The sequence below is a fragment of the Oreochromis aureus genome, linkage group 11 (assembly GCF_013358895.1).
Source record: "Oreochromis aureus strain Israel breed Guangdong linkage group 11, ZZ_aureus, whole genome shotgun sequence".
Lineage (NCBI taxonomy): Eukaryota > Metazoa > Chordata > Actinopteri > Cichliformes > Cichlidae > Oreochromis > Oreochromis aureus.
Window position 1 is genome coordinate 34,052,940 of NC_052952.1, and position 26,693 is coordinate 34,079,632.

General features: G+C 38.6%; 1 protein-coding gene across 3 annotated transcripts in view; it reads left to right on the forward strand.

Annotated features, from left to right (window-relative positions):
• Nucleotides 1-7,350: 7,350 nt before the first annotated feature.
• LOC120442720 (early nodulin-75-like) overlaps nt 7,351-26,693 on the forward strand; it is a 144,234-nt gene continuing 124,891 nt past the window's right edge. The window contains exon 1 of one of the 3 annotated variants that reach the window (XM_039619858.1): nt 7,351-7,739. In XM_039619858.1, the coding sequence (XP_039475792.1) occupies nt 7,718-7,739 (22 nt within the window). In that variant the 5' untranslated portion in view covers nt 7,351-7,717. Of the gene's footprint in view, nt 7,740-26,180; nt 26,358-26,693 lie in introns of those variants that run through there. The other 2 variants (XR_005614897.1, XR_005614896.1) reach the window with 2 other exon arrangements.

Genomic DNA, 26,693 nt, shown 5'->3' on the forward strand with positions numbered 1-26,693 from the left:
TGTCATATCCGTTATTATTATTGTGTATACTTTGCTTCGTCTTGCTGCTGCTCCATGCTGCTAAATATAAATGACCATAGACGAAATTAAGAATACTCTGAACTACATTTTAATATTTTAGTTAGTATGATGTGATGATGATGATTCATTAATTTGAAAATATTGTGATTGTGACATGTTATTTTCTGTAACCTAAATGAAAATTGCTTCTTTTTTTAAAAATTTGGACATCTGAGGACTACAATCACTAAACTGATAGAGCAGGCACTTAAAGTTTTCACTACATTTAATTACAAAACTAAAAAAGTTGTGACACTGTGTCAAATGTACATGAAAACAAAAATGTAATGATTTTCAAATCTCATAAACCCACAGTGAGATGTTTAAACTGAGACATTTTACTTTTTCATGAAAAAAAATGGCTCATTTTGAATTTGATGTCAGCAACACGGGTCAAAAAAGTTGGGATTGGGGCAAAAAAAGGTTTGAAAAGTAAGTGTTACTAAAAAGAAACAGCTTGAGGAACATTTTGCAACTAGGTAACTGGTATGAAGAAGAACAGTCAGGACTGTTGGTGAGCTAGAATTCTGTATCAGACAAAAATGGGATATTATTCCTCTCCTGGAAGTCCAGCAGCTGGCCTCCTCAGTTCTTGTTCTTGACTGTTGTTAAAAGAAGTGAGGATGCCTCACAGTTGACATCATCCCAACTTTTTTGACACATTTTGCTGCCATTAAAGTCAAAATAAGCATATATTTTTCTTAAACTAGTAACATTTTCCCAGTTTAAACCAGTATGTGTATTTTGCTTTCTATGTTCTGTTGTGAATAAAATATGGGTTTATGAGACTTGCAAATCACTGGATTTTGTTTTTATTTATATTTCACAAAGCTTCCCAACCTTTTTGGACTTGAGCTTGTGCTGCTTTTTACAGCTCACAAACATTTATCAAGTTATTAACAGCATTTGTTATTGATATCCAAGAAATGAGACGTCAAGCTTCCATCAGCTTTCACTTTTCTAATTGCTCATTCATCAACTCATGGTTAATGTTCATGTGGAGTTCAGCGAGAAAATTAACCCAGAATGTTATCAGAGACGAATGGCCCTCTCATCAGTGAGAGGCATTGTGACAGCCGGGTGGTGGCTGCTGGCTGTGCATGAAAAAGCAGTAACCTTTTAATGGACACAGTAGTACAGACGGGCTTATATTTTGGGCCACGTTGGGGGGAGTTTAATGCCTCACTGACGAGTACGTTATTGAAGGATTTGACTTTGGCTCTGTAAACAACAAATTCTCTGGAGGTTTTCATGTTTTTTTTTTCATCGCAGTATGTTAATAAGAGATTGTATACATGTTATTATGGGGATACTTATTTGTTATGTTAGATTTTGTCACACATAATTTACATTTAGACTACTGTTATGTCTTAGAAATAGGAGCCACAAGAGGGCTTTTGTTTTATAGATAGAATTATATATTCACAATATATTGCTATGATGGAACAACTTTATTTTATTTATTTTGATGTGGTTGCATAGTGCCTATATAGGGTGTGTACCTGCCGATTGCTCTGCTCGACTGGGTCGGCCAATCAGACGGTGAAAAGACACGAATGAGTCCATACTGATACAAGAGAAGGCTCGTTGTTGACAGATCCAACAGTACCTCAAAGGTTTGGGGTTCCCTTAGAAAATGCATGAATTGTGAGAAGATTTTGATATTATTTAAAATGCAACCGATTGGTAATGTTATCTGTGACAATTAAGGGAATAATCTATCATTAATAATTTATGTTTTATAATAGATAATCTATGTAGAAGTACAGTGGTAAGTTTTCAGTGTCACTCCTATCTTCCAACAACATCTACACAAACTCATAAATCACTTATGATGAGTGATTTCATTCATCCTTAATTGTCAGTTACAACATATGTTCAATCTTATGCTGTATTAGGAAAAAACCCCAACTTGGACTACTCAAAGTGACCCCCAAACCTTTGTGTATGTGTGCACAGACAAACCAGTTACGCTGCTGAAGAGTTTTTTAATCAAACAGGACTGTGATGTTACTGTACATTCCAAACAACAAAACAGTATATAAACACGTTTTAGCAAAGCATACATTTAAAGTCATCACAGTGGAATTATTTGAAAGAATTTTCTTTTCTTTTGTCTGTTTATGATGGGAGTTAAATGTCATAAAGATCAGCTAAAGGCGCAGCCACTCCAATGCTGTTCACAACAGTACAGGTAAATAAGACACTCCATACTAAAACCATAGTTTTCTTCCAGGGACTAACAGTCTATGGTTTAAATGTAAAACAAGGCATTAAGCACGAATGCATCAGCTGAGGCCTGACTGCTTATGTCCCATCTACTTAAATATGTTTATGGAGGTGAAGTGGAGCTGCTGAAAGTTGGATTTTATCTTTGTGCAAACAGGTTACATAAATCTAGAAAACTGTTGTGCGAGTTTCAGAGTTTATATTTTATACAGAGGTTTATTTCAGCAATCTGTTTGATAAAACTTACACAACATGCACATTTGTCAGTTCTATCTTTTAAAGAAAGACTGCGTTACAGGTTTAGTTAAAAAAAAAGACTAGTACAACATTTATGCAGTTATAATTGATGCAAAATGCTCAGATTTTATTTAAATAGCAACCTCTTTGTTATATTAGCTCCTGTCCAGTAAGACAATATTGCATTGCAATTCTCATCCTCCTCAGTGACTATTTGACTGTAGTTTATTAGGGAGGAGTGTGTTGAACCTTTCTAGGCGATGGTGATGAATGTATTTGTGTGTTTTCTATGGTATGTCTATACCCGTCAAGTGCTTGTTATAGGTTGTACTCTTGGTGGAAATCAACCAGATTAGTTTAAAACAAAACAGGAGGAAATAAAAACATCTACATTGAAGAAAAAAGCCCCATTTATTTTGGGAGACGTGGTCTTCTTTTTCTGATTAGTAGTCAAGTCCAAGTTCAGTTTTGATGTATTTTTGGATAAATTACATTTGTACATGTATACTCTGCGTTGATACACCTAATATGTAACATGAATAATAAAAAAAGTTTCACCTCTCTGTTGCACTGTTCTATTAAAAAACTTAAAAATAAGCTGCCCTGTTAGGTGTCGGCCCATCAAAAAGTGGTTCACATTAAAATAAGTGCAAACCAGGATTAATTAGTTAAATTTGCTGTCATTCTTTTACACTATAAAATTAATGTGTGGTTTACTTTCCTGGTAGAAGGTCAGAGAAGGAAAACTCTAATTTTCAAATTTGGAATTAAAAGATCCACATTAGCTTTTTCAGACTTTTAAACCCTTTAAACATCTTTTGTGAGAGGGAAATAATCAAAATTCATCTTTTTATTCATCTGACAGGGTGCTAATGTATCGGGTTCCATGTTATATATGTGCTTTTGTCGAAGAGGTGCAAAGACGTGCAAGCATCACCTTGTATAACTGACTGTACCGTGACAGCTAACCTCCGACAGACCCTTTGAAATGCGTTTGGGTGGTTTGATTTAGATATTCACTCTGATTTCAACCAGTTCAAACCAGTGAACTCTATATGATTTCATACAAAATGTTGTGCTCATTGTCCTCTGTAGTTAATTAGAGGTGATTCAAGCATTCCTGCACTAATGGCAAAGAACAGGAATCATATTAAAACATGTGAGAATTACATTCTGAAGTGAGGAGCCAAAGTAGAACTAAAAAACAGAGCTTCACATATATGCATCTTACAAAGAAGTGCGACAAAAATATTTTAAAATAACTTTCACCAGAATCACTGTCAATTAGAGAATTATTTTTACAATGTTGGTCTTTTTTTAAAGTTTATTTTCCCTGTAAGGTGTTGTTATGCTGTACGCACATTAAATAGGGATGGAGTGATAGGGAATACAAATTAGTACCACAAGTCAACCCCAAGGTGCAATGCTCAGAGAAATCAAAAAAAGACCTAAGAGCTCCATTACAGACTCTACTGGCCTCAGTTACCATGTTAAATATTAAAGTTCATGACAGTACAGTGTGGCTTGTTTGTTAGGATCGCCAGGAGGAAGCCTCGTCTCTCTGAAAAGATCATGACAGCACAGTTTAGGTTTGCAAAGCTTCCTGTGAACAAACGACGATGTCCTTTGGACAGATGAGACCAAAGTGAAGGTTTTGGGCCATAATGCACCTCAACGTGACCGAAATGATGTGGTGAGACCTTAAGAGAGTCTAGCATAAACAAATCCCCACAGATCTCAGTGAGCTGAAGAAACATTATAAAGACGAGTGGGTCAAAATGTCTCCACAATGTGAGAGACTGACAGATCAATGCAGAAAATGAGTGCTTTTATTATTGCTGTTAAAAGTGGTTGTGCAAGCTGCTGAATCATGGGGTGTACTTGGTTTTTTAACAGGACTACACATGTATTTTCATATCACTAATTTTATATTGGACCAAAACATATCTGCAGCAGTGTGCGATGTCCAGTCTGTTCTTTACCACCTTAAGAGGATTTTTCAATTTCAAAAGAACTTTCTGATGTTATAAAAAAATGGAAAAATAACGCTCTCTTTAAGAATTAAAATACTATGTTTTTTCATTAAATTTTCCCCCACTTATGTCAGATTCTAACGCTAAGAAAAGCATTTTCCACTAAAGCTTTTCCAAAACATGACAGAATGGTAATATTTTTATAGTGTGACAGTTTACTAGTTATTTGGAGTAAACAGCTATGGGCAGAAAATCATCACTTCTCCAAAGTGCTCAAGCTTTTAACTTTCCAAGTCAAGAAGAGGTGGATTGAGGCTGTTATTGAGCTGCTTTGTTTCACTGATCACTACCATTGTATTTAGAAATCATGCAATGTCGTGAGAATCCCCCAGAATTAGTCTGATGGGGATGATAAATTGTATTACAGCCAAGTGTGTCCTGTAGGAGGGATTAACTACTCCTTTTTTTGGCAGACAATTTACTGTTGCTGCCAACAGGAATGACAGATGTTTATTTTGTGTTCTTGCCAGTTACAATGAGACTTAAGATGAATGGAGGCAACAAATAATGACTCTGAAGAATAATGCCACATATCACTCCAAGTCCTGCGTCATATTTTATTTCTGAGAAGCGGATGCATTAATGGTTGAAAATCTTACTGTTTTATTTATTTATTTATTTACTGTTACCTTTTATAGCTGCTGGGTTGCACTGACATAAAGCCTCTTGAATTTTAATAAAAAATACTTGTGTGTCAGCAGCTCTTTGTTACTCAAAATACTCATTGAGTCTGAGGGAAGTAACTTCTTTGTTCCTGTGATTGCCGTCTGAAGGTGTGCTACTTGACATTTTTGGCAGAAGAAATTGTCTACTTGCTAAAATTAACAATGAATGATTGAGCTACTTTAGTTTGCAGAGGCTGATCTCGAGGCTGCTGTACCACTGTACCATGGCTCATTGAGACACTCCAAGTGAACAGAGCCTTTGTTAATGTCATTAGTAGCACCTGTGCCTTTCCTACTGGGATAAACAGCTGCTGTGGGGGAAAAAAAGCTGATTACTGCGCAGGTGCGTAACACAAAGAATTTAATTGCAACTATTCCATCTAAGAAGGAACCAGAATCTTTCTGTCATCTTACATCATGTGTGATACGTTTCTGTGATAATCTGTTATCGCAGGTCACAGGGGATGTGCTTCTTCTCTTTCACACTAGTTTCCTTTGTTAGCATGGACACTTATTAGTGTTTTGGAGGGTGCAACTCGTGTAATGTGCTCCCGAAGTCCCTATATTTAGTTTTATTTTTATTTATGGCAAAAGCTGCAGCTGCTCGTTTTGACCACAAGATGGTGGCAACGTGTCAACATGTAATCCAGAAGTAGGCGCTCCGCTCTGATGCCTTCAGCATCCCTCTGAAGCTGTGAAGTCCACAATGATTGAAGCACCTTCAAGCATGCAAATGGAACATGTAAGTGTGCAAAATGTTATCTAGTGAAAGTATGTGCTGAAAACCCTACAGCCGCAGCATTTCTGCTCATCTGTTGGAAACTGGTTTCAGAACTATAGAATAGAAAGCAGGATTTTTTTTACATTTATTTACCACTGTTTAGACTGAATTTTTTTCTGTTTTATGATGCTGTTATTTTGTGCTCTTGTAATGATAATAATCATTGGTAATTATAATGGTTATCAATTTGATTAAATTACCTTTAGACTCACACGTTCATCCATTTAGTCAACTACTTATTCAAATTAGGGTGTCTAAGGGGTGGAGCCTAAAATGCACACAATCATTAAAAAAAAAAAAAAAAATCTGGTCCCTGTTTTCCACTTGTAAACGATCACTTTTTTTGGATATATAATTTCAACAATAGCCTACACTGAGGCATAGAAATAAAATTTTAAAAATGAAAACATTTAAAAAGTAAAATAAAATAAATGTTAATATATAGTTATCTAAGCACCTGTGTAATATTTTTGGAACTGATTAAAGACGTATGTATCAGTATTATTTTGTATATGTTCAATCTATTTGCTGCTGATTAAGTTAAAAAAAAAAAAAAAAAAAACACACCCTAAAAAACACAACTGGTAACTCAAACTTCCATTCATTATTTAAATTGCACAAATACGATCAGTGGTTCAATATTCCTATTTTCCCACGTTACACAAATGCAGCATACGCCACCTCAAGGCGCCATTTTGGCTCCACAGCTTCCTATCTTGTTGCAGTTCCTCTGTTTGGCCAAGTGTCGAAATCCAGCGTTATTCAAATTTTAAAAGAAAATGAATTAATTTATTCAAAATGTGAAAAGGAAAAATGTGTAGTTGTGTACTCGAGTATAATTCCACTGAAATCTGAAATGCCAGCATTCATGGGAGGCTGTAGGTTACCTGCAGTAAGAGTGTGTTTTCAACAGGTCTGCAGGAGTTTCAAGAGCCAAAACAGGTTTATAGAAAACTACATTAGCTTGGCCTTATCACCTCTAACATGATATTGTGTTGTTCTTTATTTGTATTTTAAATACATCTACAAAAATAATGTAAAATAACCTGTAAGTTTGTACTCATGATAATAAGTAAGCGATTGTTAATCGTATCTATAGGATAGAGTATCAAAGTAGGCAATGTAAAAATCATAAGATATAATCCTCCTTTTCCACGAGGCGAGCACAAAATGTAAAATGCATAAGCTAAAGATAGGTTATAGATATTGGGAAACGTGCGCGCCCACACTCAGTAACACGCACACACATGCGCGCGTGCGCTCGTCCTCCACCCCCTTCTCCCTCTCTCTCTCTCTCTCTCTCACTCACTCACTCACACACACTCACTCGTGTTTCACCCTCACACCTCAGCAGCAGCGTGCAAATAAACGCACACACATACACACACGCACATGCACACACATGCACACACACACGCGCACACACACACACACATCTCTGCATCCTGTATTTTTTTATGCATCGGGAACCGGGCGCTTTATAAGCGGTCGTGGATTATGATGCCAGTTTTTATAACAGCGGAATATTGGCTTCTTCTTCGACTCCAACTGTGAACAGCAGTAAATCCCGTGCACGCGCGAGTGTGTGTGGTTTTTTTTTAAAAAATTATTTTAATTTTTCAGAATTATTTGTAATTTGGTTTCCACGTTACTTCTGAACGCCGAGAAACCGCCGAGCGAGACGCAAAGCCTACGTTCAATGCAGTTGGAACATGTCCTATGTTCCCTTTCAAGGTAAGCCGGAGCTGATATTTTTGATATTTTTGACACCCACTGCATTTTTCTTTTCTGTCCTCCTCCCCCGTTCCTCGCCATCCTCTCTCTCTCTTTCGCTGTCTCTCTCTTTCTGTCCCTCTCTTCCCTCTCTGTCACATGAAATAGGCATATCTAAAAGCACCATAGCCGGCAGGTGCATAGAGATAGCCTAGAGTGCCTTGTAGATAGATACCCACACACGCACGCACAAACACACACGGATCCCGCGCAGCGTCTGTGGTGTGGAGCTGTGCATGCGGTAATTATAGTATTGTAATAAGGTATGCATGTGCACTAGTGTCTTCTCCTGCAAAAGCATTCCTCTGTTTGAGAGCACTCACACTGCGATCATGGACAAAAACGCTGTAATATTCCACTAATGATCCTGTGGTGTTGTAGAGTGTAAGGAGTTTATAGCGACACGATGCTAGTTGAGTGTGCAGTATCTCTACTGTTTATATATAATAGAGTTTATACTGCTCTTATCATACTTACAGGCTTATTATAAACATGAATTAGTGTAATGTGCTCATAGGCACAATTAGGGTTGTATGAAGTATTGGATTGTGGTTTTATTACTTCATTTTGTTCTAATCTCATATACAATTCGTGAGATAGCCCTTTAGGGACTTTTCACTCTGATATTTCTTGAAATATGTTTAATATTTTGTTGGTATCCTAAAAAGTCTGTATCTTGCTTTCCATGTGCAAAAACTTTGGCCAACTGAATATGTAGATGCCCAGAATAAGAGGCTACTTCATTGTTCTTGGTCTTTTATTCCCTCATATTCGAGTGTGAGTGGGTGAAAGGCGCTTCAGTGTACGGCAAAGGCAGATTCCCTTGGTATCATTGCACTGCAACTGTGACTAATGCTATATGTGAGCAGGCGTGCTGCAGTGAGCTGCCTCACATCTATCCAGTCGTAACGTTCAATTTGGAGTGTGTGTTTGTGTGTGTGTGTGATTAGAGGGTCTAATTTGGGAAAAGCACCGTCCCTTAAGTGTGATGGCTGAAGTCAGACCGGAGTGAAATGTAACGCCCAGCCCAAAGTTTGGAGAAGCCGTGAAGGACTGGGGGTGATTTGTGTGAGTACCTGTAATCAAAGAGGGTAAAACTGTAGCAGTGTGTGTATCTGTGTGAGAGAGAGACAGCAGTGTGTAGTCAGTGTGTGGGTTCAGGAGAGAGTGGAGGTGTGCTGCATGTGACTGTAAGGGTGAGAGCGAGTGATGGTGCATGTGTGGATGCAAGCACACACTCACCAACCTGTAACCCTTTGTAGGACAGGATGTGTGCCTCTAAAATGGAGACTAATCTCGACCCGAAATGCCCAGCTGTCAGCTCCTGGACTTCACTGTGACCCCGAAGTCATCGTCTAAGCTGCGCATAAAAAGAGAGACCAAATGTAACTGTGGCAGCCAACTTGGTTGATTTTACTCTTTATTCCCTCAGAGCACAGCAGATAATGGCTAAAATGCCCTCCTGTGAAAGTGCAGCTATAGATGATGGTTGCATAATATTGGTGAGATGCTCTGCCACTGTGTTTTGTGTGTGTGTGTGTGTGTGTGAGAGAGAGAGCCCACTCTGGGAGTCATTGCCAGGAAATTGTGAGCACAGCACCTACAGAACCTGCCAGTGACGGCACTGAGTGCTCTTTCTCTGTGATCGCAGAGATGTTTCATTTTCAGCATTGTTTTGTTGTTTTTTTGGATTTTATGGAGCTAAACTGTGTTTAGTCTTATAAATAACACGCAAAGCTGAATGCTTGAAAAATGAACAAGTTTAAAGGCGTTGTCTTATGCCGTCATTTATAGTGAATGTTTAATACATTACGAAAATGTTGTAGTTTAACCGCTTGTAGCAAATTGGATAAAAGTTCCCTGTCAGTCAATAGGAAATGTAACAGAATTTTTTAAAGTCCATCATTTCTGTAATTGTGGATAGAATTTAACAGTGTTTGCAGGTTTCAGCTTTTGAATTGTGAAACATATGCTGACATTCTTTCTTTTATATCGTTGACTGTGTCCGGCAAATGAAGCAGTCTTAAGATGAAATGTTGAAAGTTTCCACATTTTATAGACCAACCAAATAAACTGTCAAATATATGTTGGTTTACCAACTCTGTGCAGATAAATACTCTATCCCGCTTCCTTGTCTACCTATACATTAGCAGCTCCATGGTTACTCAAAGAGATTATGTAACACTGAGTGATATTTATTGCTGCACAGTGACTCAACATTCAAAGATAAAATATGTGGCAAGACGGCTGATATTAGCGTGACATGGGTTTTGAGATGAGATACAGATCAACATAAGGGGAGAAAGGGGCTTCAACAAGCTTGCAGATATATCTGAGCCCACACTGACGAACACGTTCATCTAATGTACCAAGCAAGCCATTTGCAGTCATGCCAAGTACCGGCTCACATGAACAGGCAGTTAGTGGGAGGCAGGCAGCAGCAGCAGAGATGGGCCTTCCTATCTTGGCTAAATCTTTCTCTTCCCTCATTCGCTCTCTTAAACTCACACCTTCTTTCAGTCTATCTCTTTCTCCTTCTTTTTCCTTTTCTCACTTTCCTCCATTGTGGTCGACCCCCCCTCATGCTGATCCACCCACTCACTCTCACACACATAGTTTTCTACCTCCTCGCTGTCTCCTCTCTCTCCCTCTTTTAACCTTCTCCACAATGGATGTATCCCTGAGTGCAGATGGACTCTGTGGAAGCAAGAAGCCATCCACTGAGCCATCCCTGGCCTTGTCGATTTTACAGTAGTTTGATACAGCAGCTCCTGTCAAGCATGACCGTAGTTAAAGAGACAGCACACCACCAATGCACTGCAGCACTCCTGTTCTCTGTCCTTCTCGTTCCCTCGCTTTCTCCCATGTGACATAAGGGACTGTCTTACACCCCTCCACTACTCAGGCTGTGCCAAGAACCATCATCTGTTAGACTATTACAGTACTGCATGCACGAGATTCATGTAGCTCTGTGCACTAGATGGTCTGTCAAAGGAGACAGCCCATTCATTCTCCAGTGGTGTGGCGAGTTTATTGGAGATGGATTCGTGGTGGCTTTTTCAAGTGTTGTGTAAAATTAGCGGCAGGATCAACCAATGATGAATGTGCCGCTGAAGTGATTTGTTTTTAATCACATGTGTAGGATTGAATTCTCCATCTGGAGACCTGTTCACAGATCTTTAATGATCTGATTTTTTTTTTTTTTGTGAGTCAAAGAATCCTGTGTCCAAGTTCAGGGATGTTTTAAATCTGCCGGCCGAATCCCAGCTGAATGTGGCAAGTCAGCACTTTTAAATGTCAAAGCAGACTGTGCCGTCTGCCTTTTCAACTATCCCTGAAGCTTCTTGGTCAAAGACATGTTATAATGTCTGGATATTGAAAACAAAAACACCAGTCATGTCATTATTCTTGCCCAAAACTAGAAAGCCAATCAAGAATCTTTATTGGTTTATTCACATAATATTTTATGTACTAGGATCCAGTCAATAAGGACATAATGTGGAACATACAAGTTGCTGACCAAGCTTGTTCAGGCATATATTATCTGGGATGCACTTCAATGTCTATAACACTCTGGTGTTCAATCAATAACTGACAACAGCAGCGTAAAACACAGACCCCAAAACTAAATATCCATCAAGCACCAAATGAGGGTAGATTTGCCAGAATATTGATGCAAGTAGTCATTTAAAAAAAGTATTCTGAGATTCTGCGAAGGATAAGGAATTTGATTAAATGATTAAGGATCAATTATTTTGTAAAACCTGCAAAGGTGCTTTTATGTTTGAGTCTTAAGTACCTTTAACAGTTCAGTACAATTTTGAACTCAAATTGTGTTGTGTTCAGGTTTGAACTGTTTCACTATTGATTTCAACTTTTGTTCTGACGTCCTATTCCATTTGCAACATAAATATATTATTGGGTACCAGGCCTTTTAGCTTGTGTGTTAAAAAGTTAATTACGGGTGCCGGATTTACACCATGAATTGTGACAATATGGATCCAATAATAATATAACAAGTTGACAAACTGATAATTCAGTAATTGATTTGCCATTTTGTAGCAACTGTATCTTTTATCTTCTTTGGAGCCAAATGCATTCGGTGCCACAAAAGTATGATGCATCATCTGCATATAGTTTGATCCATTTATAGACTCATACAGGCAAAGAGCTATTGCATAGTCCAGTTGTTATTTTTTTGTCTTCAGCACATCTTCTTTATTTGTTTGCCTATTTGTTGCCCAGGACTCAACTAGCTTTAGTAAAGACTGTCTGGGACCTTATCTTATAAGAGCCTATAGTGCTTTAGCCATTCTTGGGAAATCAACATGAGGCTGCTGTAACTGAGTCGCTAGGAGCAGTGACTTTTTAGATTCAGCTGCACTTTGGGTGGGTGGGTAATTTAATTCTGCTGCAAAGAATGAGTGGAATGACTCAATGGGTTAGTGCAGGGGGAGAGAATGTCTTGGCTTTTGATTGATCTTGTCAGGATTCAGCAAAAAGGTCAGGATGAGCTGCTTCTTGTCTCTGGAGCCAATCAGAAGGCTGCCAATCTGGAATAATGATCTCCCTCTGGATATGGTTGGCTCATAATCTTGCAGGCATGATGTCATCCAATACCAAGGATCCATGTGATTCAGAACTGAGGTTTTAGCCAAATACCCTAGGCAGCGTGCAAAGTTACTGTACATATGTCATTAGTATGAGTCATGTTGTGACCAATGGATGGACTATTTTTTAAAGATAAATTCATGTCATTAGGTGATACTTATTACTTTCTCAGATAGTGCTGCAACTTTATATCACATTATATAATTACTGAACTTTAATCATTTCAGCAAGGCTGGTCAGTGTGTTTTTTATTATTGTGTTATCTGTTCAAGTATCACTAATTTGAAAGTAAAAGTTTTAAAACTGGCATGACTTCACAAAGTGACCTTTTTATGAAACCTAATAAGAAAGTCATAGTTTTATATATTTTCTGCCAGGCCAAAAAGGCCTATCGTTTCTTTTGACATGCACATTCAAAGTGGTACATTTCAAGTACCTTTTATAAATTCCCCCTGAAATACATGGAGGGCCAGTAAAATAAGGGCTGATACCACAGGCTGTAAAATAATGGCCTGTGAAATAAATAAAAAAGAAAACATCTCGATGCACTGAAGCCTGAAGCTGGATTAAACATCAGTGTCAGGCTATCAATCTCTGAATGAGGTATATAGTGCTCTCTGCTCAGTCTTGCATTCAGTGACTTCACCAGACTGAATAAGGCTATACTGCACTGCTGGGTGTTTAATTAGGGCTCCTGTAGAGCCATTTATTTCAGGTGTATTTCTGTTTTTATCTCATTATGTTTGTATGTGTGTGTTTGTATAATTCTGTGTATGTGATTTTTTTTTTACAGTATTTGTTTGGTTGTAAATTCAAAGCAGAGATACTGCAGTCTCCTGTTTAGTAGCACGAAGCGGTTATATTAGTTATGGAAATCACGTTACGTAGTGAGCTGAAAATTCTTTCAAATAAAGTTTAATTGTAAAACATTTGATCTTGACTTAATTCCATGTTTTATACTGCTGCGTGCTACCCTGCCTCTGTCCCAAGAAACTTCTAAACTTTTTATAAAACAAATCTCTGCAAACAAACAAACAAGCAAACAAAAAACTGAGTAGCTTGTTGCTCGTCCAAAGTTTTCACGTCTCAGCTAATTTAACCCAAACCATGATTTAGTTTTACAACCTGATACATCGAATGGTCTGTTACATGGAACCATCTGGGAAGTTCCCACTGAAAACAGTTTGGAAAAACTTCACAGGTGAAATACTTCCTTAACCAGCTTTAACCAACCATAGGAAGTAGAGCACATTGAAGAGGGGGAAAAGCAAGCCACGCTCTGAACCCTCACAAGCAGCCTGTGGGGCTAGCTCGGGTACACGCTTTAAGCTGGCAATTCATCGGTCTCCCAGATCTCATGAGTCATGTGACAATTCAGCTGCCTTCAAGTAAAGTTTACCTAAACCTAACCGAGTGCTTTTGTTGACTAAACATAACTAAATACAAATAAAAACAATTAAAGCGATCTAAAAAAATTAAACAGTAAGTGAACTTGGGACACAAGCCTAAATGCCCTGGTTGAAAGCCTTGTGTTTTGTCCTGCTATGACCTTGTTCTCATCCTGTGACTGTGGTTTTTGTTTGTGTTTACACTGCTTCACAAGAGGTAGACATGTTGCCAAAACCCCAGAGTTCTGGGAAAAAAAGTGCCGGTGTTTGACTTCTGCCTCCGCCAAGCCCGCATCATCTGAAAGTGTAATTTGTCACCCCAAGTTATTTCAGTAATTGACCTATTCTTTCATTTGGGAATGAGGATGTGTTGTAATTGAAAGTGCCATTTTGGGTGCATGAAGAGGTGCATTGTTTGGAAAAAAAAATTAATTAAGTTGATAGTTGATATTATTAACACAGATTGATTTCAATTGAAATATTTTAGTGACAGAATCTTTAAGAATAAGGAAGAATGTGAAAATAGAGCTGTTGTGTTGTTATGTGTATTTTTTTCTGAAATGGGGTGTATCTATTTTTACATGTCTGATGTGAAATTTATACTTGAAAGTAAAAGGGAGTAAGCAGAGTGGACACAAAGATTAAATAGTAAGCTGCAACTAGTGATAATCCATAAATCCGTCATAAGTCACATTTTAAACAAAAGAAAAAACAGGTACTTTTGACTGTAGCTTCTAAAATGAAAAATCTCTGCCTTTGATGCATTATGATGGACATTTCTTTTTATAATATAAACAGCTGGTTGAGAATGTAATTGGGCAATTAATCAGCCATAAAAATAATATACAGTTAATTGCAGTACACACATAATTATGTGCATATTTTTGCACGTAAATTTCATTTAGTTTCATTGGTTTAATCCTGAGCTAACACCTCCATAAATTCAGCTTAGTGGTTTACCCTACCACCTCACAGCTAGAAGACCCAGGATTGATCCTTGGCTCGTTCTCTGCTCAGTTTGCATGTTTGTGTGGGTTTTCTCTTGTTTCCTCCTACATCACAAAGATGTGCAAGTCAGAGAGTGGAACTCTAAATTGCCCATAGGTATGAATGTGAGCGTGAGTGGATGTCTGCCTATCTGTGTTCAACCTGTGATGGACTGGCGACCTGCCCGGTGTCCTGCTATCCGCCCAGTGCATGCTGGGATAGGCTGTAGCCCCAGGTGTGCCAGAAAAGGATTAAGTGGGCAGAGAAATTAAATGAATAAAAGATTAACCTGAAGCATCATTTTCTACATTAAAATATGAAATAGAGTAGTAGAATATGGAGACATTTAGAAAAAATGGGGGTTTCTGTGATTCTCTCATTATGGACTTGAACAGGCTGTAAATACATTTTAATGTAAATTATTTAGAGCTGATGCATAATTAATTATTACAATAATTATTTATAATGATGTATGAATAATAGTTGATATTATTATTTAGTATTACTGTTTTATTTTAACATAAATGCCAAACATTTTTAGTTACTGAACTGTGATTGTCTGTTGCTTTTCAATACCAACCTGTGCATTTGCAATTTTGCACACAATATAGTATTTTTTTTCATATACAAATGTACAGTTTATTATAACAACACTCGTACATACTGAATGTCTTACCATTACAATAGTATGCATAACTAATTGCACTTTATATTCTGACCACACTCTACAGTACTTGCTTTTTTATTTTATTTATTTTCTATGCTTATTAATCTTTTAATTTTAGTTTAATTAGTTAATTTTATGCCATTTTAACGCAAAGCAGGAATCTAGGTGCTCAAGTTAACTACTGTGTTTTGCATTGTGAACTTCTTGATTGATTCTTGATTCATAGTTCTAGTCTTGTGAGGACGTATGTCTGTCTTGGTGCAATAATCTGAATTTTCTTTGGACAGTAACTTTCACCTTTTTACTGTTATTTTTCTAGACAAAAAACAAATAATAGAGAAAATCATCTGCTATATAGTTTCAGTCCTAAACCCTTTTCTTTCACTTTGTATTACATTTGGGAAGGACTGATCTGGCCTCACCAGAAAAATAATAATACTGCTTTATTGTTTATGGGTTATAATGTTAAAATGACATTTACATAAGTGACCTCTTGTGGTGAGTAAGTGAACGTTAAAAAAAATCAGCTGCTGTTGTTACTGTTGGATGTTTAGGTGGGGTCACTGTGGTGAGGAAATTAACAAGAAACTTGCTGCAGTTGAGAGAAGTTTGTCTTTTGGCCTTTTTGCCAGAAATGCTTTCCAGCATGCAATAAACATTGTAATAATAGGACATATATGAACAGAAACCATGATCTTTTCTTTAACTTAAGTAGCTTTTAGTTCCTAAACAGTGACTGAAAAAAAAAAAAAAATCAATAACAGAAAATTTGCTGAAATAAATTAATCAAACTCTAAAAACAATGGGGACAAAGTATTGGACCTGAACCCCAGTCTCCTGAGTGAAAGTTCTGTGTTTCAGTACTGACTGTACTCCCATTTCATTACACATAGATTTTTATCAAGGGCCCCTTTTATCCCATTTTAACCCATCAGAGTACCTTTTACTGCTCTTTAATACTGCTAAGCCTTTTTGCTTTGGGAGTCATTGACAGTTTCCCTATTCTGTTGGTAACAACACAGGTTCTCTGTAAAGGCATAGCTGCATACTTTAGCTTGATCTGTAGTCCTGTTGTGAAGGGATTAGGTTGTTCCAGCCCACTGTCATTTCCACAGGGTCAAAAACTGCTGCTTAGTTTGATTTCCTGGCAACTGAATATTATCCACCAAGTGTTATTTAGTGTCTGTGCTGTGACATACTGGGTTTAGGCAACAGTGATCGGAGTCTCTCCCATTTCATTGCACGTGCATTCTTATGAAGGACCCTTTGGTCTCCCATTTTAAGGCACTAGGTAAGCAACATTTTTTTTAGTGTGCAGGGTTAATCTTAACCTATTTAGGTACTTATTGTTCACTAACCTAACCACCACCACCATTATTACAAGTGGACTAGAGAACTTTTAATCTCACAGTACCAAAAATCACCGGGCAAGAGCATGGATACGGATAAACTCTGAATATTGTTAAAAATAATGCTAATGTACTTAATGTAAGCATCACTGTGTTATATTGCTTTCTACTTCTTTTATGCCATATTTTGGATGAAAATGTTTAATTTATACACCGTACTGTTTATTTTAAAGATACAGCGATTATTTTGCAGAATTGAAAATATAAATGTACTATGTTATGCTGGTTTCATACATTCAGTCGTATATAAATAATTCAAAAAATCTCCAACTGCAACATTAAAGTTATAGTACATGCTTACAATTCTGAAAAGGACATTATGCATTGAGTATTTTTATTTCAGCTACTTTAGGTTATCTTGATACTAAAACTTTTGCAGTCATAGACATTTAAATAGTCTGAGTTTAGTTCAATACAAACAATGTGAATGCTTTCCTGCAGTGCTGTTGTATCAGGGGCATAGGACTGCACATGAGCATGAAAATCTCACTTTTCTACGCCAATTTTCTACGCTGTGTTAATATTTTATTTCCTGGGGGTCTTGACAAAAAATATTACTCAAAAGATTATAAATTATGATATATCAGTTTAATTTTCTTGAGAAAATATCACAAACTAATGCGTCGAGGGAATTTAAAGTCTTGAACATGGTAGCATCAGACTGCTTTTATTGTGACATACGTGTTTGTGTTCTTTCAGAATGATCGACGGTAAACTAAACACCGTTTGCTAAACAAGCACTCCACTTCCTGTCTGTCCTTTAGCCTTCTTAGCTTTCTTGTCATAGTTAATCATTTTGTATCATTTTGTAGCATAGATTTTTTTCAGCTGTTTTATTTATTGCCTGGGAATAAACCTCTTCTCATCCTCTTGTTTTGTGCATTTTAACTCCAGAATTTCTGTATGTTGTATTTCCATTTGAAAGCTATGTAGGTTGTGCCTCCATTTTAGATGCAGATAAGAGCAATTTGTTATCTGCAAGTTTCACAAGAACGGTTATGTGCGCTGTATTTATCTATGTACCCCTGTGCTTATGTCTCTCTTGTGTCACTGTGTGTAATATGTGTGTGGTAGTGTTTTACCTCCACTAAAAGGACCTGATAAAGGTTAGCAGTCTCACTCAACAGCTGATGGTAAATTTAGCCTCCTTTTCACACAGTCCCACACACGAGCCTTTCTCTACTGTATCAGACCAAATCCAGGCATGTTCCTGCACTGAAGAGATGTGCTATTATTTAACGTATTAATTATCAAAACCAGAGATGGTTCTAATGTTTCGGGGAAAGATTTCCATTTTGTGTAAAGGGCAAAAATCTGGATTAAGTTTGATGAAGGTTGGTCTTCTAAAGAAGTCAGGTGTATTTCTAGATGCAAATGAATGTAATGGAACAACTGTTGTTTCTGATTAATGACACTGTCAAACAAGTACCAATGGATGGTGATGAGAACGGCTTGCAGAATGCCAAAACCATACTTTTAATTTGGTGTTCTCGCTTAACTCTCATCTTTAAATTTGGAAATTGCGAGGCTCACTCAGGAGAATCTAATATTTACTGGGCCCATTTAAGAACAGAGGGAAATGAATGCTCTGATCTAAGAAGCACTGCAGGAAAGAGGCCGTTTTTGGCATTGTAATGTGTTTTTGTGATCCAGTCTAAATCTAACCCAGTGTCCCAATTCTTAAAATGATCTGAGGTCTTAAGATTGCTACCATAAGTAATCCTGTGGAAAACAGAAATGTATCACCTACTGTGCCCCTTTTAAGAGGTCTAAAGTTACATCAGATGAGCTCCTCTGGTAATTTCTCTGTGCTGTATTTGCATGCACTGTGCTGTGGTAATCACATTACTGACATTTTCTAACTGCTCCCAGCTCGAGCACATGCTGACATTATTTGTGGGTGAAAGGTTGCTTTGCAGATACTACAATCCAAGTGGTTTGCCACAACACTGTGACCTTGCAGTCCTGGAGCCAGACTTTATGTAACACATGCAGTGACATGGAACATGAACATATGACAGAGCTACGTGTGCTAAGCTGGTTTCCCTTTTCCAGTTGAATACGTCTGGCGTTAAATAAAAGAATACATGGATATTAATTATCTTAAAACAAAATGTGGTGGTGTGCAGCCCCCTCTTGCCTACATAAATACTGAAATAGGGCACACATGGCCAGTCTAACACATGTGGTTTACAGTTTTAAAAAAAATATTTATATGTATACATTTTTTGTTGAAGCAGGGGACAAATCTATGCCACAGGGACGCTTGCTTCTAAAACCTATATTTCTACAGCTTACCCCATGGGTAATGGTAAGAGACAAAAAGTTTACTTTGAACTCTTACAAGAAAGGTCTATTTAAGTGCATTGTATTCAGTACAATTGTATCTTTATGTAACAGGTAGATACAAAAACGAGGAGCAGGAGAGTCCAAAACAAAGAACCAGCAGTTCTGGAATCAAGCCGCTTGGCTAGCGGAACACACTAAGCAGTTCAGGGGGCCGGCGGTGTGGCCAACAACACGAGCCAGATACTCAGACGGCTTGGCAGGTGGCCGGCGACAGACACAATGGGGCCAAGGACCCTCGGGTGGCTTTGGTGGAGGCCAGTGACAGAGAGTCAAACGGAGCAAGACCAGGCAGCACAGGACCGGCCAGTGCAGAGACCTCTGCTGGATATGGAGCCGGCTGGGGTTGCACAGGGCACAAAGCAGGCTCTGGTGACCCCTTGGACTCAGGCAGACAGAAACCTATTACCTCCGGTTCAAGCTCTGGTGATGGGTGTCCCTCAAGCTCAGGTAGAGAGGGACCCACTGGCTTGGTTCCTGAAGCAGGCGGTGACGTGGAGGCTGGGGCAGCTCAGCTGAGCACCCAGCCTCCTGTGTCAGGTCGGTGCTCAGCTGATCTTATGCCTGAGACAAAGCTGGAGGTGAGAAAATGCTGTTACTCACCACAGCTGGTTGCACTGGAGGAGTCATGGATTCTGGCAGGGTTGAGGAGCACCGCTGAAGCTGAAGGTGCATTGGGGGCCGAGTCCTCATCCTCCGACCACATTCCTGCCAGGAAAGAGGCAAGTAATGAGTGATCAGGCTGAGGCAGTGAAGAGGAGGGACTCATCCACCGCTGTGGAGATGTCGAGGCTAGAGAGCTGAGGTCTGGCAATAAGTTCAGGAAACCACTTCTTATTGCTGAGGGCTTTGGTGAGGGAGATGCGGCTGCAGAACAGCGTGGCTGCTGAGGCGAAGCTTGTGTGGAACGTTGCTGTGGTAGGGAATAGATGGCTGAGTGTGAAGAGTGTTAGGTGAGGTGCTGCTGTAGCGAAAATGGGGATTGAAGGGTGGAGACAAATTCCTGTGGCCAGGTTGGCAATAAGTCTGCATACTGGGGCCAGGCATGAACCAAACTGTAGATCCTTTGCCTGAACTTCACTTTTTCCTCTAAATGACAAGGGAACAGCCACCGCCCACCGAGAAAGCGAACTGGTTCTAAAACTCCTCAAATCCATTCTGGTTGGAGTCTACTGTCAAGACCTGCAGGATGCATATTGTGTGGAGATGAATGAACACCCAAATGCAAATGATTCAGGAGAACAGGAACTGGTTAACATAAGGCGAGGAGTGTATTAAGGCTGATACAAAACAAGGAAAAAACTAAAATGCAACAAAGAACCTAAACTTGGAAATACTAAAACATGAAACCTGACAGACACAGATAAACGGAGACTCCAGTGTGGGATAAGGGGAGACTGAGACAGTATATATAGAAGGAGAAGATTAGGGAAGTGGAAACGCATGGGAACACAGCAGGAACAAATAAACATAATGAGACAGGGGACGCAAAACTGATCACAGTGCACATGAGCAAGCCCTAACAAAATAAAACAAGAAGTAGCACAAACACTGAGACTCAGACAAGGACATGGGAGCTTGACTCTAATACGGGGATAAACAAACATGGAAACACACAACAGACCAGGGAGACAAAGGATGAAACACAGAGGGAAGAATGTGGGAACAGGTAAGGGAGCGAGAGAGAGACGGGACGAGGGAGCGTGACACAGAGGGAGATACGTGAACATGGAGACAACACACTGAGGACAAGATAGAAAGGGAAATGCTGAAGGAAACCAAATAACCTAAAATAAACCTGAATCACTAGAGATAAACATAATCAGAAACACATAAGCACAAGAAAACTAAACTAGGAAACATAACCAAATATTCAAGATCAAAACAATAAATAAACAAGACTCATAAGTCCAGAACACAAAACACTGGGTCAAAGACCCGGAACCATGACAGATATAGGCAGATAATACTAAAGTATTGGTCCACACCTCTAAATCTTTGAATTTAAGTGTTTTCAGAGGAAGGTCCGGGCTTTTCTGCTTAGGTTTCTTCCTCCTGCTACCCAGCCCCAGATAAACGGAAGAAATGGGATAGATGGAAGGACAGTCCCGTTGACAGTGTAATATGAAATCTAGCACTGAACCATGCAGTCTGCCTTCACAAACACTTGTGACAGAGTTGGTCATTCTAAAAGTTAATAAAGTGACAGATCATATAAAGTTACAGCACGGGTTGCTGAGTGAGGTGCGTAGTGCAATTTTGCAGAATCTGTAACTGCAGAACCTTTGTGCTGATTAACATCACCACAAAGACTGCACACTAGGAGCTTCATTTCATGGTTTTCCATGATTGAGCAGCTCATGTAGGCATAAAGTGTAAGTGTCTCAGTACTTTGTCCATATATTTTTTAATTAATAGATATGAATGCACCTATCCTTCATCTTAACATGAATGAACAGAATGATACATAGATGAGAAAATATGTTAGACTCTATCTATACATCTCCTTAATGCTGTGACAGATGGATAAAAACATATATTTTGATCATGGGCCGTAAATAAAAGATGGATGAGCTATTTATACATCTCCTTAATGGGTGGGCCAGTCACAATGAAACTTTGCACAAACATTGTCACACATGCAGCGATTATTAACATCTGTATGGTTTTTGAAATTATTATAAATCCCATTTACTTTCATTTTTGTATTCATTATCCCCTTGCGAACGCATTTTTAATGCATTTCTTTCTCGTCTCACGTGACTGTGTTCTTTCTGTTTAATGTAACTTAACGGTCAGTGAACTTTTTGTTAGTCACCACTAAATACGGAATGAAGGATGGGTTTTTGCTACTTATAAATAATTTTAGCTTGAGGCATTTCTGTAATTGTTACACTTTTAAGACCAAGAAGCTATGTGGTGACAATATCCATATGACTTTTCATGTACGTCATCAATATATGGGTAGATATTAACGCGGTGTATTTATCCATCTGCTTGTATGGTCTGCAGTTTAATAGATATTGAAACTGATGGATGATGTATTTAGACTGACAAACCATATCATGTGCATCATAGAGTGTAGATTCATACATTAAAGTATATATGAATATTCAAAGGAGACTGTATATAAGACACCAAGAAAGTACATGATTTTATGTCATTATCCTTGTGCATTAGGGCAGCGTTATTATTACAGTCTTTTACAATTAACTTAGCTAAATGGAGTTGCAAGCTGAGCTTATACTTTCTGCCTACTGGTCACAAGTTTCAAAATGCTGCTTTGTTTTAGGCAACAGGGTCTGTTGGTTGGATTTGGTGCTCAACAACAGAAACACACACATGCTAAATTACTTTGGTTTCATGTTGCGAAAAGACTCTTAATTATAACTCATTAAAAAAATGAAGATCGCTAAATATTGGCAGTATACCATCTTCTGGTAGAGTAACAAACTAACCTGAAGCACACATTTTCCCTGTAAAGGAGAATCTTAGACTCTTTGCATATAGATGTTGTTGTGTGTCAAACTGTGGTGCCTCCCAAGTGATGTACTGCAGTGCTAATGCATTGTTTAGTCAGCACTTTACACCTGAGCGTATGCAGCTGCGGACATGTGAGGTTTTATTAACTACCCTTTCCTTCAAGGACCGAGGGAGGTCTAAAGCATAACACTAGATTTTAACTGTAAAATTACTGAACAAGAATTTTAAAAATGCAAATAACTGGAAGAAAACTGCCGTGAAATTTGTATGTTTTAGAAAGAAAGGTTAAAGAAAATAAAGAAGAAAGAAAAAACTGGTTTGGTGTGCATTGATCTCAAAGTGGATGTCAAATTTGTGTCCAGCTCTCATTCGCTTGTCTGTTCTCATCAGCGGTGTCTGCAGGCCACTGTCGCTTTTGCTCGCAGAATCTATCACATAAAGAAAGCATCTGATATGATAAGAGGACTCTATTATCTGACTGGTTTAATCGAGGACGAGGTATGTGTCTGATCTTTCAAGTGATGTCATCACCTCACCCACAGAATAAACTCACAGCGGAGAGCAGACATGGAGATAATGTACTGTAGGGAAACAGGAAGAGCTGACTTGCATAAAATGAATGCCAAGCTGTCCCCTAAAGACAGAGCATGCACTTCATACAAATGCAGTATAAACCTTCAGCTTATGCTCAGTTTCTGTTTGTCTTGTAATGCAAAGGGAAAGCAGGAAATCGCAAAACAATGAATGAGTCAATAAACACATTTATGGAGATCCTGACTCTGCTGGGACCAAGTTTGAAAATTTATATCTTGCAATTTTATGAATGAATTCTTGAAACATTTATGTTTCTAGGGGAGGTGTGCCAAGCATATCCCACCTGTTCTTTTGAAGCAACCCTTCTGATTTTCATTCATGTAGTTACCCCATTCAGGGACTGTTCGAACTGCTGGGGTTCAGCAGCTTTGCCAGTTGATGATTGTTGTTGTGGGATCAGGAGATAATATGTCACTTACAGGATTTTTATTGTATTTTTTTTAGCAGGCTTGCAGATGTGAACCAGCAAAACTTTAGGTCACAAGCACACTTCTCAGACCCTCCAGGGAGAAGAGAATGTTGCATGTTTACTTAACCTGCCATGACTTTGGAGTAAAGATGTGACTTAATGGCATCTGGCAGGAATGGCTGCTGCGCATTGGAAGCCCGCTGCTTATGTCTGGCTTGCAGGGAAGCCGGATGGGCTTCCATTTGGAGGTAAATGTCGGTTTATATTAGTAGCAGAGCGGCACGACTATAGCGTCTACTTCTTGCGGAGCTGACAGTGACATCACTTCAGAGTCTGACATTATCATTAACATTAAATGGGACGAGTGAATGAGTTCACAGTGACACGTGTCTTTGTCTACATAGCTGATGTCACCTCCATACTGACCTGAACATGTATAAAAGCACCATCACTCTGTCTCACACCCACATGTAGCTCTGTTTAAATCGAGCTAACAATGTCAGGCAAGGCGAAATATATCAGCTGCAGTACACATTATTTTCATTCATTACATGAGAGGTAATTTTAATACAGTCTGGTGTTTATATGCACTGAATTATTTAAATAAAACAGTGTGACATCCACTAAGGTGATGAATATATTATGGATGTTTCTTCCTCCGGCAGCTATCTTATCTCTTTGGCAACTATTTTTTTGCACTATCCCCAACCCGGAGAACCAGTTCAGCCTAGACGCTGTACCACTTCTGGAAAGCATGGTAGCATATGTCCAAAGGCATTACATACACTCAGAAAGGCAGAAATGTGCAGCCAAAGTAACTTTATGCTCTTCATTTTATGTGTTCTTTTTATCTTGGAAGTCAGATGTCGATGCTGGAAGTGATGTCATACATAAGTTGAATATGTTCTAGCTGAAAAAAGAATTCTTATTTTGCTCCCTAACAAGGTTCTGTAGAGCCATTCGGGAGAATGGAGAATAACCTACAGTACTGTTATAATAATGAAGTATACTTTAGAATTAAACAACCTCAGCAGTGTATGTAAAATATAAAAACATGCATGAGATGGAACTCCTTGTATCCAAGTATCTTAAGTGCCTAAAGGTAACCAAACTAAAGACGAGAGAGAAACTTACAAATGTCTCAGACCAGACTCAAAGCACTCAAAGCTCCATTCTTTGGAGGTGTGTTTGTGCCACCTGCAAATCTGAGTCCTTAAGTGGAAACACTGCCAACCATCTCTCTGCATCAAAACACCAATACATGTGGAGCTGTTTATTCTGGTTTAGGTGTTTCATATGGAGCATTTTTATTCTGTTTGGGTTTCTTTGTATTGCAGTTTACATAAAGATTTGCACCGTTTAATCTGATTAAGAAGTAACAGATAAAGTACAGACATGGTTCCATTCATGTTCTGTACATGTTTAGCTATCTCTCCTTACAGAGAACCAAACATGGACGCTACAGAGTCACACTTACCTGCAGTCCTTCTGCAAGGCAAAAGAATGTCACCTCTGAGTCAGTGATGCTGTGGGTAGTTGGAATGCTGTTTAGCTGAACCAGAAAGGGAATGACTACTGCTTGTAACTTCTGAGGTAACATGCCTGCCAGTAGCAATTTTCTCCTACTCAGATTAGTTCTGTCTTTTTTACAGCAGGGGCAAAGCAAAAAGACCAACAACAGCACAAACACAAACAAGAGTTGGCTGCATTTCTTACATTTGCTTCACATATTTTTGACACTGTCCACAAGTGGCAGCGGATAACTACAACAGGCAGACGTGGGTCTGTAATGTTTCGTGTAACACCAGGGCAGTACCAAAGCAGTAGCATTCTGGAATATTAATAAGAGAGATATGCAGTAAAACATGCAGTATGCAGTATCACAGCTTAATAAATACAAATAGGTTAACAAGTAAAATTAAAAATAATATTAAAATTGAAAAAACTGGAATTCACAGTTAGTAGCTGGTAATTGTATCACATTTTTCTTTAATATAGTATTGCAACTTATTACTGGACTGAATTCCGTTACAGTTATGGTGTTACTTCTGTTACAAAGTCTACAATTAAAGGACAAAGGAAAGAAAAACATTGTTTTGTACAACTTCTGGGGAGATATGTGGAATTACTTGTATAATATTGCATGAAATACAAGAAAATGATGATGAAGTGCAAACTGGATACAGGCCAGAAACAGCTCAGACTTGCTATCGCAACACTGACCAGGGCTGGACTGGTAATCTGGCGTAACGGGCATTTTTACCGGTGGACCGATACACTTTTGGGCGCACCGGCCGCACAAGCAGTGGCAGCAGCCCATTCGTTCATTTTAAATACTTACACTGGATTGCCCAATTAAATGTCTTATTGCGACCGGCCCCTCCCCTTTGCACCTTTGCAGTGCGCTCACACAGCTTATAGAAAAAAGGTTTAATGTGGAAGAAGTGTCCAAAAGGTGGAAACGCTGAGAGAAAACAATAAAAACTAAAAATAAATGCAGCAAAATGTGTCAGATTAACCGACATGTTAGCTGTTGGTGCTGCTGCACCATGAACAGTAGTGCAGCAACAACTAGTAACCTCACAGTCACAGGAGCCAGCAGCTGGCACCAGCTGTGGAGAAGTGAGGAAGAGACAGAGGACGATGGAGGGACGTAATCAGGAAGGGCGAGATTAAAGGATTCAGGTAAAATGAATGGCTAATTTTACCATGGGCCACCGCTAATAGCTAAAGTAGAGGTTTAAATTTTTTTCGCATGCAACAGTTGACAAGTAGCATAATTGATTAATTAATGCAATCCAATTATTTCTTGAAAAATTAATGAGAAATATGCAGCAACACCATCTGGCTAATATGTAAATATTGGTAACAAAATTTAGCTTGACCCAAAGCTATTTCTTCTTAATTTGTATCTAGAGCAGCACAACTGAACCAATGTGTTTTGCAGCTGCTCCCATATTGACAAGGGCTCACCACAGTGGGGTGTGCCACATATCTGATTTGGCAGATTTTTGCACCAGA